This window comes from Hippopotamus amphibius, chromosome 17 (assembly GCF_030028045.1).
Source record: "Hippopotamus amphibius kiboko isolate mHipAmp2 chromosome 17, mHipAmp2.hap2, whole genome shotgun sequence".
In the NCBI taxonomy this organism is placed as follows: domain Eukaryota; kingdom Metazoa; phylum Chordata; class Mammalia; order Artiodactyla; family Hippopotamidae; genus Hippopotamus; species Hippopotamus amphibius.
In genome coordinates, this window is record NC_080202.1 from 21418172 (window position 1) to 21433711 (window position 15540).

The 15540-nt window shown below is 44.1% G+C and overlaps 1 protein-coding gene across 2 annotated transcripts; it reads left to right on the forward strand.

Annotated features, from left to right (window-relative positions):
- The first annotated feature begins 466 nt into the window (after positions 1-466).
- Positions 467-13858, forward strand: LOC130840789 (WAP four-disulfide core domain protein 18-like). 2 transcript variants are annotated; one of them, XM_057716697.1, is made up of 3 exons: positions 467-617; positions 1245-1396; positions 13621-13858. In XM_057716697.1, exons 1-3 carry the CDS (start codon positions 536-538, stop codon positions 13666-13668), a joined length of 282 nt encoding a protein of 93 aa, XP_057572680.1. In that variant the 5' UTR covers positions 467-535; the 3' UTR covers positions 13669-13858. The 2 variants fall into 2 exon arrangements, 1 of the variants encoding a protein (XP_057572680.1); XR_009050058.1 differs by lacking the exon at positions 13621-13858 and adding an exon at positions 2219-2462 and having other exon boundaries at positions 484-617.
- The last annotated feature ends 1682 nt before the right edge of the window (positions 13859-15540 follow it).

A 15540-nucleotide genomic window follows, 5' to 3' on the forward strand; every position in this document is an offset into this window, starting at 1 on the left:
GGACCTTGTCTCCCCACCCCCACGGGCCCTGGCTGGCTTGTGATCTTTGAACATCACTAGCATTGTGGTTCCACCCTCAGCTCTGGCGGTGACTCAAAGCCACATTCACCATCCTTGTGTAACCGGACCTGCAGGAGACCCCAGATGGTCCCTGACAATCAGCACCTAGCTTCATAGTTGAAGCTTGCGCTCTGAAATTCTAATTTATGAAGAGAAAATTCTTTTCTTTGACCATGGTTCCTAAAGGCATCAGAGAAACCAGGACCAAGCTGTGATGCAGCAATGAATGAAGGGCTCAAAAATATTCCTAATCTCTCCAGTTTGGTATACGCATCTCCAAGAAAGCATTCCCTAGTCTGAGAAACCAGTTGTGAAATAGAGCAAGGACACTAGAACATCTGAGGGCACTCCCTTGAGAGATTATTATTTGGATCCTCTTCCTGCTCTACCGCCTCCTGCCCCACCCTCCACTCTGGTGACCCTGAGAGTATAAATTGGGGCTGGGCTCTGCCCCTGCATCACATCCAAGGCCAACATGAAGACCGGCACCATCTTTGTCCTGGTGGCTTTCATCGTCATGGGGCTGCAGGTGGTCTGTGCTCAGAGACCTTCCAGAGGTGAGGGTCCTGAGGGGATCCTACCTGAGAGCAGAGAAGGCTCAGAGCCCAGTGTTAGACCTGGGGATGGTTTGGCAGTGCAGTAGCCGTGTACCCACAGTAGACTGGAGATTTGGCATTGATCGGACCAAATTCCTTTGATCTAAAGGAGCGATCACCCTGAGTTTCCCACTCTTTTTATCAGATAGGGTTGGGTCTGATTAGAAATTGTGAGTAAAATGTAGGGTTCTCTCTGGTTAGGATATGTGCCCAGGATGTGCGACTGCAAATGGAGCTGCGGGACAAACACAGGGTGTGTTGTGAGGTGGGGATATGGAGCTCTATGTAAGCAGAGATTTCTCTAATACCTTCTTATAAGGTGGGAAGAAGAGGGTTATGACTGCAGGTTTCTTGCCTCCTGAGACTGTGCAGCCTTTGGAGCAGGGAGAACATCCTCCGGAGGCCTGGATGGTGGGCTTAAGCATGAGAGTGGAGCAGTGGAGGCTGAGGGAGGAGTCCAGAGCACGAAGGAAGCCATGGAAGAGGCAGGAGTCTTGCCAGCGCTGAGGGCTTCAGACCTCCCGCATCAGTTCTCATTTCTGTGTTAGTGACCATTCTATACTCCACAAAAATCATCGCTTGTTTCAGGACGACTGAGACCTGGACAATGCCCAAGTCTGAAGATAGGTGTTGTGGGGCCTTGTTTTAACCGCTGCACAAGAGATGATATGTGTCCCAAGCCAAAGAAATGCTGCCTGTTCGGGGGCATGTGTCTTACCTGCCAATATCCTGTCTTCAGGGTGAGTACAAATCAGCCAAGAGATGGCCAAGGGTGCAGACAACTCCCCAGTGGACTTTGCTGAGGCAGAGGGCTGCTCACATGTCCACTTGTCATGGGAGTCCAGACAACTCCAAGAGAAAGGGGCGGGAAACATGGCAGAAGGACAGCTGGCTGCATTATCTACAGCCTTCTCCTAGAAGGGAAGCCCTATGCCAGGACAACCCTGATGAGTTTGGTTGAGACAGGTGTCCATGACCCTAGATACACAGCTCTTTATTAACCAAGGGACTCTCACTTTCCTTCTCCTCCCCCACAAAAGGGGCTTAAGCCTTTCTGGATAATGGGAGGTGGAAGAAAGAGCAAGGGCACCCCAAGTGATTGAGTATCTCCTGTGTCAGGCAGGGATTGTGCTGCAAGGGAAACAGAAAACAAACACAATGGGTGAAGGAGACAGACCTAGATAAAGCATTGCAACCTAGTGTGACCAGTGCTTTGTACCGATTTCTCCTAAGATCTGTGGGAACAAAGAGAGGAGTTACTGGCTATGCTTGGGTGGAGAGGGATTAGGAAAGTTGTCAGAGAGTAGAGAACATCAAGGGAGGGTGTAAGGGTGCATACATTTGCTGGAAGAAGGCAGGGCATTTCCGACAGTGGGAGGAATGTAGGCTCTACTGGAGATGGGGACGTGATGGGGGGAGTGAGGGGCTGCAGCATCTCAGGGGGGTGGTGGAGGGTCATCCCTGCCAGAGTCCAGTGAGGCATGAGCTTCCTGCTGAAGAGTATGAGAGTCTGCTGGAGGCTTCTAAGCAGATGAAATGTCATGATTGAATGTCTATTTTAGAAGGGTGGCCGTGGAGGCCATGTGAAAGCTGGACCTGTCGTTGAGTGAGCATGCTTGGAGACCAGTTGCTGAATATTGCTTATGAATCCATGAATTTGATGCTGGGCGTAACAAAAAGACCTGCACATCCACTCCTGCCTGCTTCCTGTCCCTGGAATTGGAGCCCTCGAAGATGGAGCTCTCAAATGGTCGAATGACGGCTTTCTAAAGAGCCTGTGCCCAAAATAAACTCTATCTGTGGCATTCTTCGGGGTTTGTCATACTTTCCACTTAGACATCCTGGTGGATTCTCTGTGGTCTTGGCAGGACCGTATGTGCACAGTGCAGGGAGCCCGGGAATACAAGGCACTCAGGGTACCAATAGGTGAGAGGCAGTTGCTCCCAGCTAGTTCTTTTCGTCCTCCTGTGTCTATGTCTCTAGACACGGCAGAAGGCGCCAGAATATTTTCTCAAGCATTCTGTGAATATGCTTGTGGTCAAGGAGAAAACGTGATGACTGTAGCGAATAGCAGGCCAGTTGGAGCAGCCTTTCTTAGGGCGAGAGTTGAAGGAACAGGAGCAGGAGCAAGCGTGGGGATAGCTCATTCTAAGGCAACACACGGACATCTAGCAGGACCAGATGCCTAACTCCGGGACAGCAACTCTCATCCTTGGGATGTGGGGCTTTGGGTGACCTGAGTTGGAAATGCCAGCTCCTGTCCTGGAGTGATGAGGAGTCAGGATCCAGTTAGGAGATAGGGTCTGGGGATGGAGCCTTTGATTGCAACTTTACCTGAAGCAGAGGATACACCTTGGTGTCCCAAGGAAGCCCTGACAAAATGATGGTGTGGACTGACTGCTGCAAGCTTTATCTCTCCCAGCTCTCCATTCGCTTCTTTCCACTGATGTCCCCCCACTTGGCCTGCTGAGTGTGGTCTTCCATATGTGTGTGTCCCTGTCCCAACATGGCTCTTGCTTCTCATACAGCACATCTTCCAACCTCAGTGTCCCATGGCCTCACCTGTCTGTGCATTGGAACGAGGGCATATTAGCACTGAAATCTCCTGTCACTGGCTGGTCATCCCCAGCCCACACCCTCCCATGCTCCAGTCTCCCTTGGTCATTCATGGGAATTCATGAGCAAAGCCCTAAAATGTTCTCAATCAACTTCACCTATTATCTGCCGTTCTGAATGTCAAGGTATGACCTTCCACTCCAAAGATCCTTGAGGATGGCATTCTACAACTTCCGCTATGTTCCTGCCCTCCAGATAGTCCAGGTGTCCCTAGAAAGTGGTTTGTCCTTTTTAGGAAACTTCTCATTTTTCTCACCTGCGTTTAACCCACCTTTATATTTAGGGGAAAACCCCATTTCTCCCTCTGGAAATTGGTAAGATTCAGACACTGTCTCCCTACTTCCTGACAGGTAGAGCTTAAAATTATGCTGCTTCTTTCTGATGATGTGGATCTATAGGGAATGACACTGTGACTCAGAGAGAGTCAAAAACAATTCACCATAGCAGAGGTGCCAGCCACAGCATCCTAACTAGACTGCTGCTGTCAGCGGGACGTGGCTGTGTCCTCTGCTGCCTGCCTTATTTTGGCTCTTGATCCTCTCCTGCACCTGATTCACCATCTTTCCTGTTGTTTCTGTGAGCTGTGTAGTATTATCTTTCCAAAATTCCGGCTGTCTCAACGTGGTCTGAATTGGTTTCTTTTGTTTGCATCTAAGAGCCTTAATGTGTATGGAAACTGGTGTCAGGAGTGGATGCAGGGAAAATATGCGCAGCGCAATGGCAGGAGTCTGGGTTTCTTGAAGTGATCTGGTTAGCAGCTCAAGGTTCCCAAAACCTTATTAGTGTCCCAGCTTGGAAACCTGTCATGCAAGGGTTAAACAGTTAATCACCTCCTTGGTGAAGTTTATTCCTAGATATTTTATTTTTTTGGAAGCTATTGTAAATGAAACTTTTATGGATTAACATCTTTTATGGATATTTCATTGCTGGTGTATTTTTTTGTGTATTGATCTGCAACTTTACTGAATTCATGTATTACCTCTTGTAGATTTTCTTTTTTCTTTCTTTGGGGTTTTCTCTGTATTGGAGCATGTCATCTGCAAATAGAGACAGTTTTCCTTCTTTCTTTCTTTCCAATTTGTGTGCCTTTTATTTCTTTTTCTTGCCAAAGTGTTCTGTCTACAAGCTCCAGTTGACTGGCAGGAATAACAGCAGGAATCCTCTTGTTTTTTCTGGTCATAGACGGGAAGCATTGCGTGTTTCCCTATTGAGGATGATGTTAGCTGTGAATTTTCTTTCTTTTCTTAATTTTTTAAATGATTGACCAATTGAGTGATCATATTAACACAGGTTCTTTTTTTAATATATATGAATTTATTTATTTTATTGGCTGTGTTGGGCCTTTTTTGCTGTTCGTGCTCTTTCTTTTAGTTGCGGTGTGGGGGCTACTCTTCCTTGTGGTGCTCAGGCTCCTCATTGCCGTAGCTTCTCTTATTGTGGAGCATGGGCTCTAGGCACATGGGCTTCAGTAATTGCAGCAGACGGGCTCAATAGTTGTGGTTCACGGGCTCTAAAGTGCAGGCTCAAAAGTTGTGACGCACGGGCTTAGTTGCTCCTCACCATGTGGGATCTCCCTGGAGCAGGGCTAGAACCTGTGTCCCCTGCATTGGCAGGCGGGTTCTTAACCCCTGCGCCACCTAGGAAGTCCCAGCTGTGAATTTTCCATAAATGCCCTTTATTGTGTGGAGAAAATTCTCTTTTATTCCTAGTTTTTTGTATTTTTATCATTCAAGGGTGTTGGATTTTGTTAAACGCTTGTTGTGCATCAATTTACATGATCATGTGTCTTTTTCTTCCTTTATTCTATTGATGTGGTACATTACATTTATTGATTTTTACCACCCATGCCTTCTTGGGATAAATCTTACTAGGTCATGATGTATGATCCTTTTAATATGTTATTGGAATTAGTTTGCTTTCATTTTTTGACTACTCTTGAATTTGTTTTTTTATGGGATATTGGTGTATAGTTTTCTTTTCTTGTGATGTGTTCATCTGGCTTTGATATTAGGATAATGTTGGGCTCATAGAATGATTTATGAAGTGTTCTCTCTTCTATTTTTTGGAAGAGTTTGAGAATTGCTATGGATTAAAAAAAATTTTTTTTTTTTTGTATTATGGCTAGACAACAGAATCTATATGATGGGAACATGTTTTGAATTTCTTTGTGGCCTAGTACTTGTTTTGTTTTTGTGAATGTCCTGTATACAGTAAAAAGGAAAAAAGGAAAAGAAAAAATTGTGTTTCCTGTGTTTTTGAGTATAATCTTTATTATCTAGTAGTTTGAATTTGCTGATCTTTATAATTTTAGTTTTCATTATTGTTGTCTCCATTATTCCCCAGTTTCTGTGAGAGATAGGGTAAAATTTCCAACTAAACTAATTTATTTGTGTATTTTGGTACCGTCATCATTTGTTTCTTTGTGTGCATTTAAGTGTGTGTGTTTTTAGGAGTACATGTGCCTGTGATCACAATTCTCTTTGCAATTTGTCATTCTTTTTAACACCAAATAATATCCTTCTTTTTCCTTTATATATTTGACGTTAAAAGCTAGTTGCTAAACATCAAATTGATCCTGCAGCATTCTTTTTGTTCATACTTGTTCAGAAAATTTTCCATCTGTTTAAGACTTACTACAAACCGTTTTCATGTGTTTCTTAAAGCAATATATGGCTTGATTTACTGTTCTCATTTTATTCCATCTGAGTGGTCTTTTGATCAGTAACTTTAATCCATTTGTATTTATGACCCTAACTGTTAAATTAAGATTTATTCTGTCACCATATTTCATCTTTCTTATTTACCATACATTATTATGCTGTAAAAAAAAGTTATTTATTTCTTTATTGTCTCCTTTGAGCCTTGATGCTATGTGTGGGCTTTCTCTACTTGTAACAAGTGGAGTCTACTCTTTATCGTTGTGTGTGGGCTTCTCATTGTGGCAGCTTCTCTTGTTGGTGCGCATGGGCTCTAGGCACGCAGGCTTCAGGAGTTGTGGCCCATGGGCTCAAGAGTTGTGGTTCTCGGGCTCTAGAGCACAGGATCAGTAGTTGTGGCACATGGGCTTAGTTGCTCCGCGGCATGTGAAATCTTCCTGGATCAGGGACCGAACCCGTGTACCCTGCAGTGGCAGACCGTTTCTTAACCACTGCACCACCAGGGAAGCCCCTATTAGAGCTTTTTAAAATTTCTTCTTTACGCTTTCCATTACCTAGATTAGATTTTCATCTGCTAATTTGAAATTCATACTTCTGTTTTTATTCTACTGGAATTTACCCCTGTGGATTTTTTAATCTGTATTAATGTTTTCTCCTTTTCCAGAACAAGGCAATGACCCTAGCATACACTCATTTCTCTTTGGACGTGTATCCCCAGCCTCATCCTACTCAACCGCCCAATACGAAGTCCTATCGAAGTTTAGTACTGGATTTTATGCTGGTATTTTTTTAAAAATTTCCATTTCTTAGTAGGTTGTATACTCACCTTTGTTCCTCGTATATCTGTATCATCATTCTGATTTCTTTCTCCTTTTCTTGCTGAAATATTTCCTGCAAAAGTATTTTCAAAAAAGGTCTTTTGGGGCTTGGATGCCTGAGGATTCTTTTAACTTTGTCCTCATCTTTAAAGGATCACTTACCTGGTATAATATTCGATGTTTAAATATTTTGTATAACACTTTGAGAATAGTTCTTCATTATCTTGATGGTTAGAATTACTGCTGCGAATTCTGAAGTGAACCTGATTTCTTCATAAGCAGTCTTATTTTTCCTGTCTGAAAACATTCAGAATTTGCGGTTTAATTCTTATTGTTGCTGTATTTCTCAATATGTGGCCACGTGTGGCTATTTATTTATTTATTTGTTTATACTATTGACACTTTATGATCCTTCAAACTATCTCCAGTTTCCTTTGGGGCTTTTCCTTATCCCCCTCCCCCCACCTGCGTCCAAATAGTTTTCTCCCCGCAAAGCCCAGATCTTGAAACGGAAAGCCTGTGCTTTCAGAACGAGTGTGTAAAGTCTGAAGGGCAACCCACGGAGGCGCTCAGTTGACGTGCTTCCCTAAGCTGTGTCCACGCTCCCCCAGGGAAAGTGAGTCTAGTTTATAATCGACTGCTTGCAACACAGGAGGATGGGAGTGCGTATAAGGAAGTAGGGGATGGAGGGAAGGCACCTTGTTATTCCTCCAAATATTATCTGCTACACACTTCAAGTCATGCAGGAAGGCAGCAGGCTCATGGGTGTTCAGGAGGTGTCTTTGGTCAGATCTGTGCACGTGACATTTTAAACTTCATCGTCTCTGACCGAAGAAGGTCTCATGCTCTGCAACACAATGTCTAGGTGTTCTACCTCGGCTCTTCATGAAACAGGACAAAATGACAAAGATGCCGCGTGAACAAGATCTGGGACTGGGGGGCTGAGTGTGCAGTTGGGTGTTTAAAGGATTTGGCAGGGTTGGGTCATGCCTCTCTGGCATAGGAAATTCCAGGAAAAGTGGAATTCCAGCAAATTCAGGAGTCTGAAGACAGAAGCTGTGACAGCCTCAAGGTCTCATAAGCCATCATGAAAGAAAAAAAAAGGGAACAAAACTTTGATGGTTTGCTGGCTGTAAGTACGATGGGTGGGTTTTACAACCTGAGGGTCACCAAGCCCAAAACTCAGGTCCGTTCCCTTGCATGCAGTAAAGCCCGTCTACTGACCCAGATTGTGGTGAAGAAAAGGGCAGTGTGTCCTGGAAGGTGCCATACAAGGGGTCCGGGGCAGCCAGGGATCTGAAAGCCTGAACTCCCAGATGGGCCTCAGCAAACCCTTTTTAAAGGCAGGGTGAGGAGGGACTTCCAGAGTATGTGATCAGCTCATGCACAATTCTGATTGATAGATGGTGAGGATGTCATAGGGGTTCATATTACCAATCCTTAGGCTTCAGGGGCCTGGGGACTATGTGCTCGAGGTCATGAAGTAGTTAATTTCTTCCATTTGGTGGTGATGTGAGCATATGTAAAACAACTCAGGAAATGTGCATCAGGCACTTTATCTGGCTACTTCAGAGAGGAGCTAAAGCAGAAGACATGGGAGAGGGGTCTGTCCCCGGAAGGCCCCATAGGGTCCTGCTCAGCTTCAGGAGGACGTCTAGGAATTCCCAAGGTGTCGACTCCCTCGTCTCCCTTCATTGTTCTTTTGTGTCTCACAACTGCTGCAGACACCTTGCCCTTTCAAATGATATGTCATGAGGACCTAGCAAATCCTCAAATTTGTGATGGTCACTCGAGTACCAGAAATCCACTTTTTTAGGGACATCATTTTGTTTTGTTTTTCAGAAGGAAATAAAGGTTTTAATCCAGTAGGTAAACTGCTCCTCATTTTCAGGTGCACGAAAAACATCTTTGGAGCTTTTCTGGACCCCAGCATTGGAGATTCCACATCAATGGGTCTGTGTTGGGTTGAAGTGTTTACAAGGCATTACTTTTTTTGAGTCTCACTTTCTTCATCTGGGACATGGGGACACCAGTGGAAGCAAGTCCATAGGCTTGTGAGCCTTCAGTGAGATGATGGGTGTAAAGTACAAGCACAGGACCTGCCAGGCAATCCTGTGCTTAATAAAGGTCAAGTATTGTCACTAGTATTGGGGAGATTCCCTCCTTAATAACCTTGCAGCGTGTGTTATTGCAATGCCTACTTCAGCAAGACTATCACAGGCCATAATCATCCTTGGCTTCATCCTGGAAACTCGAACCAGCATATTCTATTGTGTTATACAATTTCTGCTAATTAAATTTCTTTACTGTGGTGAGAATTCTTTGCCTCATATTCCCAATTGGGATACACCCAATGGGAGGATGGGACTATACTGCTTGAAATAGTCCATTAAAATCTTAAGGGGGGGAGGGATAAATTAGGATTTTGGGTTAACAGATAGACATTACTATATGGAACATAGATAAACAACATGGACCTCCTGAATAGCACAGGGAGCTCTGTTCAGTATCTTGTAATAACCCATCATGGAAAAGAATCTGGAAAGAAATGGATATGTCCACATGTGTGTAACTGGATCACGTCGCTGTACAGCAGAATCTACCATAACATTGTCAATCAACTATACTTCAATAAAAACACAAATAAATAAGATTAAGACCATTTAACTTTGTGAAGCAAGACTACAAAAGTACTGGATGAGTGTGTGGAAGTCCACAACTCCTTCACTGTGGAAGGAAGTGTAAACTGTATAGTCTTTTTTTTTTCTTTCAGTTTTATTGAGATATAATTGACCTCAGGAATGTACCTGGTTAAGGTTTGTAACATAATGATTTGTCTTACATACATTGTGAAATGATTACCACCATAAGTTGAGTGAATACCATCATCTCATTGAGACACAACAGTAAAGAAATAGAAAAAATGTTTTTCCTTGTGATGCAAACTCTTAAGATTTACTCACGTAACACCTTTCATTTCTAACACGTAGCAGTGTTAATTATCTTTACCATGTTGTATATCATATTCCTAATGCTTACCTATGTTATAACTGGGAGTTTGTACCTTTTGACTGCTTTCATCTGATTCCCTCTCCCCGTCATCCTTTCCTCTGGTAGCCACAAATCTGATCTCTTATTCTTTGAATTCACTTGCTTGGTTTTGAAGCATAATTGACCTACAGCACTATGTTCCTTGCTGGTACACATGATAGGGATTCAATATTTCTATACATTTGAAAATGATCCCCAGACTAAGTCTAGTTGTCATCTGTCACCATACAAAGATAGAGTATAATTATTGCCTATATTCCACACACTCTACATTTCATATCTGCAGAGAAACCTAGGCGCTCATCAATAAAGGATTAAAGTGATATATATATGAATATTATACAGATGATATGTATATATGTATATTATCATCATAAATTGTATAGTCTTTCGCAGGATGATTTGGTAATATCTGCCAACTTTACCATAGATGTCTCCTTTTTAACCTTTGTATTTCCATGTTAGGGTATCTATTCTGGGGCAATATTAATATGTATTTATATGTATATACATGTAATGTTTCTTTATGTATAAAGAAGCATTACAAAGTGTATGTTTGCATAGCCACAGCAAACTGATAACCAAAAAACCCTCAAACCTTTTAAATGTTCAGTAATTGAAATCTGGTTAAATCAATTATAAACCTTTCATATGATGGAAAATAGAAGGTAGTTTTTTTAAATAAAAGAAGATACTAACACAGAAAGCTCTGCAAGCCATAATGTTAAGTGAATAAAGCAAATTAATACATAGAACTTCATTTCTGCAAACAAAGTATATATTTGTATATACACAGATGTGTGTATGTAAAAGCATACAGCAAGGGGTTAGAAAAACAACATAGCAAACTGGTAATATCGGTTCCTTCCTGGAAGCTTACACTGGATACACCTGTATTGTTTGAATTATTTACCACAAGAATTCATTCATTTGATTGTTGTTTGAAAATGAACTGTGACGTTATATTAACTCAGTGCTCAGTGACAGTCGTCACACCTCGTCACTTTTTAAGAGGGATTCAGGAGTCCTCTCCTTGCCAAGAGTGCTGCTCCAAACACTTCTCCAGCAAGTTATTTGGCCCCATGATAAAGGCTATGATATGTTCCAGCCTGGGATCCAGCCACGCTAGGTTTGGATTGGGACTTGCCTTTTGTGTGCTCTGTGCTGCCTGGGGCCATTGATCTCCACCCTGGATGGAGCGCTCTCTCCGGGGACCCTGGTTCCTCCTGCAGACCAAGGAGTCATTCCTGGGTGCTTGTACCCTTTGTACCTGCAGAGATTCTGAGATGCTGAGTGTGAGCTAACTGCCTGGGATGGCCAGGCTGAGCCCGCCTCTCCTGGGTTGCTGAGTCTTTCTCTGCTCTTAGGGTGGCTTGCCCAAGCCTTATCACAGGAAGTTCTAAGGCCCTAGTTTGAGCTCTGACCACCAAGGACAAAGCAGACTTTCTTTTCAATCCCAGAGTCATTGGGGTTATACCTGCTTATGCCTTCCTCAAAGATTTTGTGATTGGAATAGGAAAGAGGGTGGGCTCCTGCACAGACCTCTGTAGAACACATATTGTCCTTCTGCTGTAGTTCTGCTCATGTAGCTCACCCACACAGCCGTCTTTCCAGGAACCTCTTGGTATGGAGCAGGGTAGGTTCGGAGACCACCAGTCACCAAGATGGACCATGTCTCTCAACTCTCATGGGCCCTGGCCGGCTTGTGATCTTTGAACATCACTAGCATTGTGGTTCCACTGGGCCATGGGGGCAGCTCCAAAACACATATTGACCATCCTTGTGTAACTGAACCTGCAGGAGACCCCAGATGGGCCTGACAAACAACACCTAGCTTCACAGCTTAAGTTCTCACTCAGAATTTCTAATTCACACAAAGAAAATTCTTTTCTTTGACCATGGTTCCTAAAGACACCAGAGAAGCCAGGGCCAAGCTGTGATGGAGCAATGAACAAAGTGCTAAAAAAATGTTCTCAAGTTTCCTGTTTGGTATATGCATCTCCCTAGTCTGAGAAACCAGTTGTGAAATAGAACAAGGAAACTAGAACATCTGAGGGCACTCCTGCTCTACAGACTCCTGTTCCACCTTCCTTTCTGGTGACCCTGAGAGTATAAATTTGTGGCTTACTCTGCCTGTGCATCATATCAAAGGGCAACATGAAGACCAGCACCATCTTTGTTCTGGTGGCTTTCGTCATCATGGGGCTGCGACCTGTGCTCAGAGACCTCCTTCCAAAGGTGAGGGGGCTGAGAGGATCCTACCTGAAAGCAGAGAAAGCTGAGCCCAGTGTTAGACCTGGGGATGGTTTGGCAGTGAAGCAGTCGTGTACCCACAGCAGAGTGGAGATTTGGCATTGATTAGACCAAATTCCTTTGATCTAAAGGGGCGATCACCCTGCATTTCCCATTCTTTTTATCAGATAGGGTTGGGTCGCATTAGAAGTTGTGGGTAAAGTGCAGGGTTCTCTCTAGTTAGGACATGTGCTGGGGATGTGGGACTCCAAAGGGAGCTGCAGGCCAAACACAGGGTGTGTGAGGTGGGGAGATGGGGCTCTCTGTAAGCAGAGATGTCTCTAATATCTTCTTATAAGGTGGGAAGAAGAAGGTTATGACTGTGCAGGTTTCTCGTCTTCTGAGACTGTGCAGCCTTTGGAGCAGGGAGAACATTCTCCGAAGGCCTGAACTGTGGGCTTAAGCATGAGAGTGGAGCAGTGGAGGCTGAGGGAGGAGTGCAGAGCATGAAGGAAGCCATGGAAGAGGCAGGAGTCCTGCCAGAGGTGAGGGCTTCAGACCTTTCGCATCAGTTCTCATGTCTGTCTTAGTGACCTTTCCAGACTGCACAAATATCATCATATGTTTCAGGAGGTCAGAGACCTGGAAAATGCCCAAGTGTGTTCATAGATATCATTACTCCTTGTGTTAACAAGTGCTCACGAGATGATTTATGTCCCAAGGGAATGAAATGTTGCGTGTATGGGAGGTGTCTTACCTGCCAATATTCTCTCTTCAGAGTGAGTACAAATCAGCCAAGAGCTGGCCAAGGGTGAAGACAACACTCCAGTGGGCTCTGCCAGGGCAGAGGACCTCTCACATGTCTACTGCATATGGGAGTCTGGATAACTCCAAGAGAAAGGGGCTGGAAACATAGCAGAAGGACCACTGGCCTTCTTCTAGAAGAGAAGCCCTATCCCAGGACAGCCCTGATGAGTTTAGTTGAGACAAATATCTATGACCCTCGATTCACAGGTCATTAGTAACCAAGGGTTTCTCACTTTGCTTCTCCCCACCATCAAAGGGGCTTAACTCTTCCTGGAAAATGGGTCCTCCTGGGAGGAGGAAGGAAGGGCAGGCCACCCCAAGTGATTATCTCCTGTGTCAGGCAGGCATTGTGCGGGAATTGAAACAAAAGAGAAACACAACCCAGTGAGGGAGACAAATCTAAGTTAATAATTACAACCTAGTGTGAGCAATGCTTTGTACAGATTTCTCCTCTGATCTGGGGGAGCAAAGAGAGGAGTTATTGGCTTTTCCTGGGAGAGAGGGATTGGGAAAGGTGTCAAATAGTCGAGAACATCACAGGAGAGAATAAAGGATTCATAAAGTTTGCTGGAGGAGGGCAAGGCAGTTCAGACAGTGGGTGGAGTATGGGCTCCAGTGGAGATGGGGAAGTGATGGGGTAGGTAGAGGTTGCAGTGTCTCAGGGGGGTGGTGGAGGGTCCTGCCTGCCAGAGTCCAGTGAGGAATGAGCTTCCTGCTGAAGAGTTCATAATCTGCTGGGGGCTTCTAAGCAGAGAACATGTTATGATCAAATTTGTATTTTAGAAGGCTGACTCTGATGGCCACGTGAAAGCTGGACCTGATATTGATTGAGCAAGCCTGGAGGCCATCCCCAGAAGGTTTCTCATAAATCCATGAATTTGATGCTTGGAATAAACAACAAGACCTCCACATCCATTCCTGGCTATTTCTTATCCCTGGAATTGGAGCCCTAGAAGATGAAGCTCTAAAATGGTGGAATGACTGCTTTCTATGGAGCTTGTGTCCAAAATAAATTATATGTGTGTCATTACTCATGTGGTGTCATTCTTTTCATTTAGGCATTCTGGTGGAGCCTCTGTGGCTTAGCAGGACCATATGTGCACAGTACAGTGAGCCCATGAATAGAATGCACTCAGGATACCAATAGATGGGAGGCAAGTTCCCCCAGCTAGCTCCTTTCCTCCTTCCATGTCTATGTCTTTAGAAAGGGCGTAAGGCACAAGAAAATTTTCTCTAGGATTCTGTGAATATGTTTTTTGTCAAGCAAAAAAACTGATGACTATGTAGCACACAGCAGGCCTGTTGGAGCAGCCTTTATTAGGGCAAGGCTCCAAAAGATCAGGAGCAAATATGGGGATATCCCATTCTAAGGCAACACACTAACATCTAGCAGGACCAGATGCCTAACTCCAGGACAGTGACCCTGATCCTTGAGATGTGGGGCTTTGGGTGACATGAGTTGGAAAGTGTCAGCTCCTGTCCTGGAGTGATTAGGAGTTAGGATCCAATTAGGAGATAGGCTCTGGGGATGGAGCCTTCGATTCCAACTTCACCTGAGGCAGAGGATATACCTTGGTGTCCCAAAGAAGCCCTGACAAAAAGGATGGTCTGCATTGACTGCTACAAGCTTTATCTCTTCCAGCTCTGGTTCATTTCTTTCCCCTGAGACCTCCCACTTAGCCTGCTGAGTGTGGTCTTCCATATCTGTGTGTACCTGTCCCCAATATTGTTCTTGCTTTTTATACAACACATCTTAGAAATCCAATGTCCTGTGACCTCACCCCTCTGTGCATTGGAATGAGGGTATATTAGCATTGAAAGCTTCTGTTACTGGCTGGTCATCCCCATCCCACACCCTTCCATGCTCCTGTCTCCCTTGGTCATTTATGGGGGTTCATAAGCAAACCCCTAATATTTTCTCAAACAGTTTCACCTATTATCTGCCATTCTGAATGCCAAGGTATGAGCTTCCTTTGAAAAGATACTTAGGGATGGCATCCTACAACTTCCACAATGTTTCTGCCCTCCAGATAGTCAAGATGTGCCTAGAAAGTGGTTTGTGCTCTTTTGTGAATGCCTCATTTTTCTCTCCTGACTTTATATTTAGGGGTAAACTATATTCCTCCCTATGGAAATTGATAAGACCAAGACACTTCCAATTTTCTGACTGGTAGGGCATGGAACTATGATGTTTCTTTATGATGATGTGGCTCTATAGAGAATGACACTGTGACTTCGGGAGAGTCAAAAACAATTCACCATAGCAGAGGTGCCAGCCACAGTATTCTTACTAGACTGCTGCTGTCAGTTGGACTTGGCTGTGGCCTCTGCTACGTGCCTTATTATGGCTCTTGATCCTTTCATGAGCGTGATTCACCAGTCTTCCCTGTTGTATCTGTGAGTTCTGTAATAGCGTCTTTCCAAAATTCCTGCAGTCTCAACTTGCTCTGAATTGGTTTCTTTCATTTGCATCTAAGAGCCCTAATGTGTATGGAAGCTAATGTCAGGAGTGGATACAGGGCAAATATGCTCAGGGAAATGGCAATAGTCTGGGTTTCATGAACTGATCTAGTTAGAAGCTGAAGGTAACAAAGATCTTATTAGTATCCCAGCATGGAAACCTGGCATGCAAGGGTGAAACAGTTCATCACCTCCTTGGTTAAATTTATTCCTAGATATTTTATTCTTTTGGAAGCTATTATA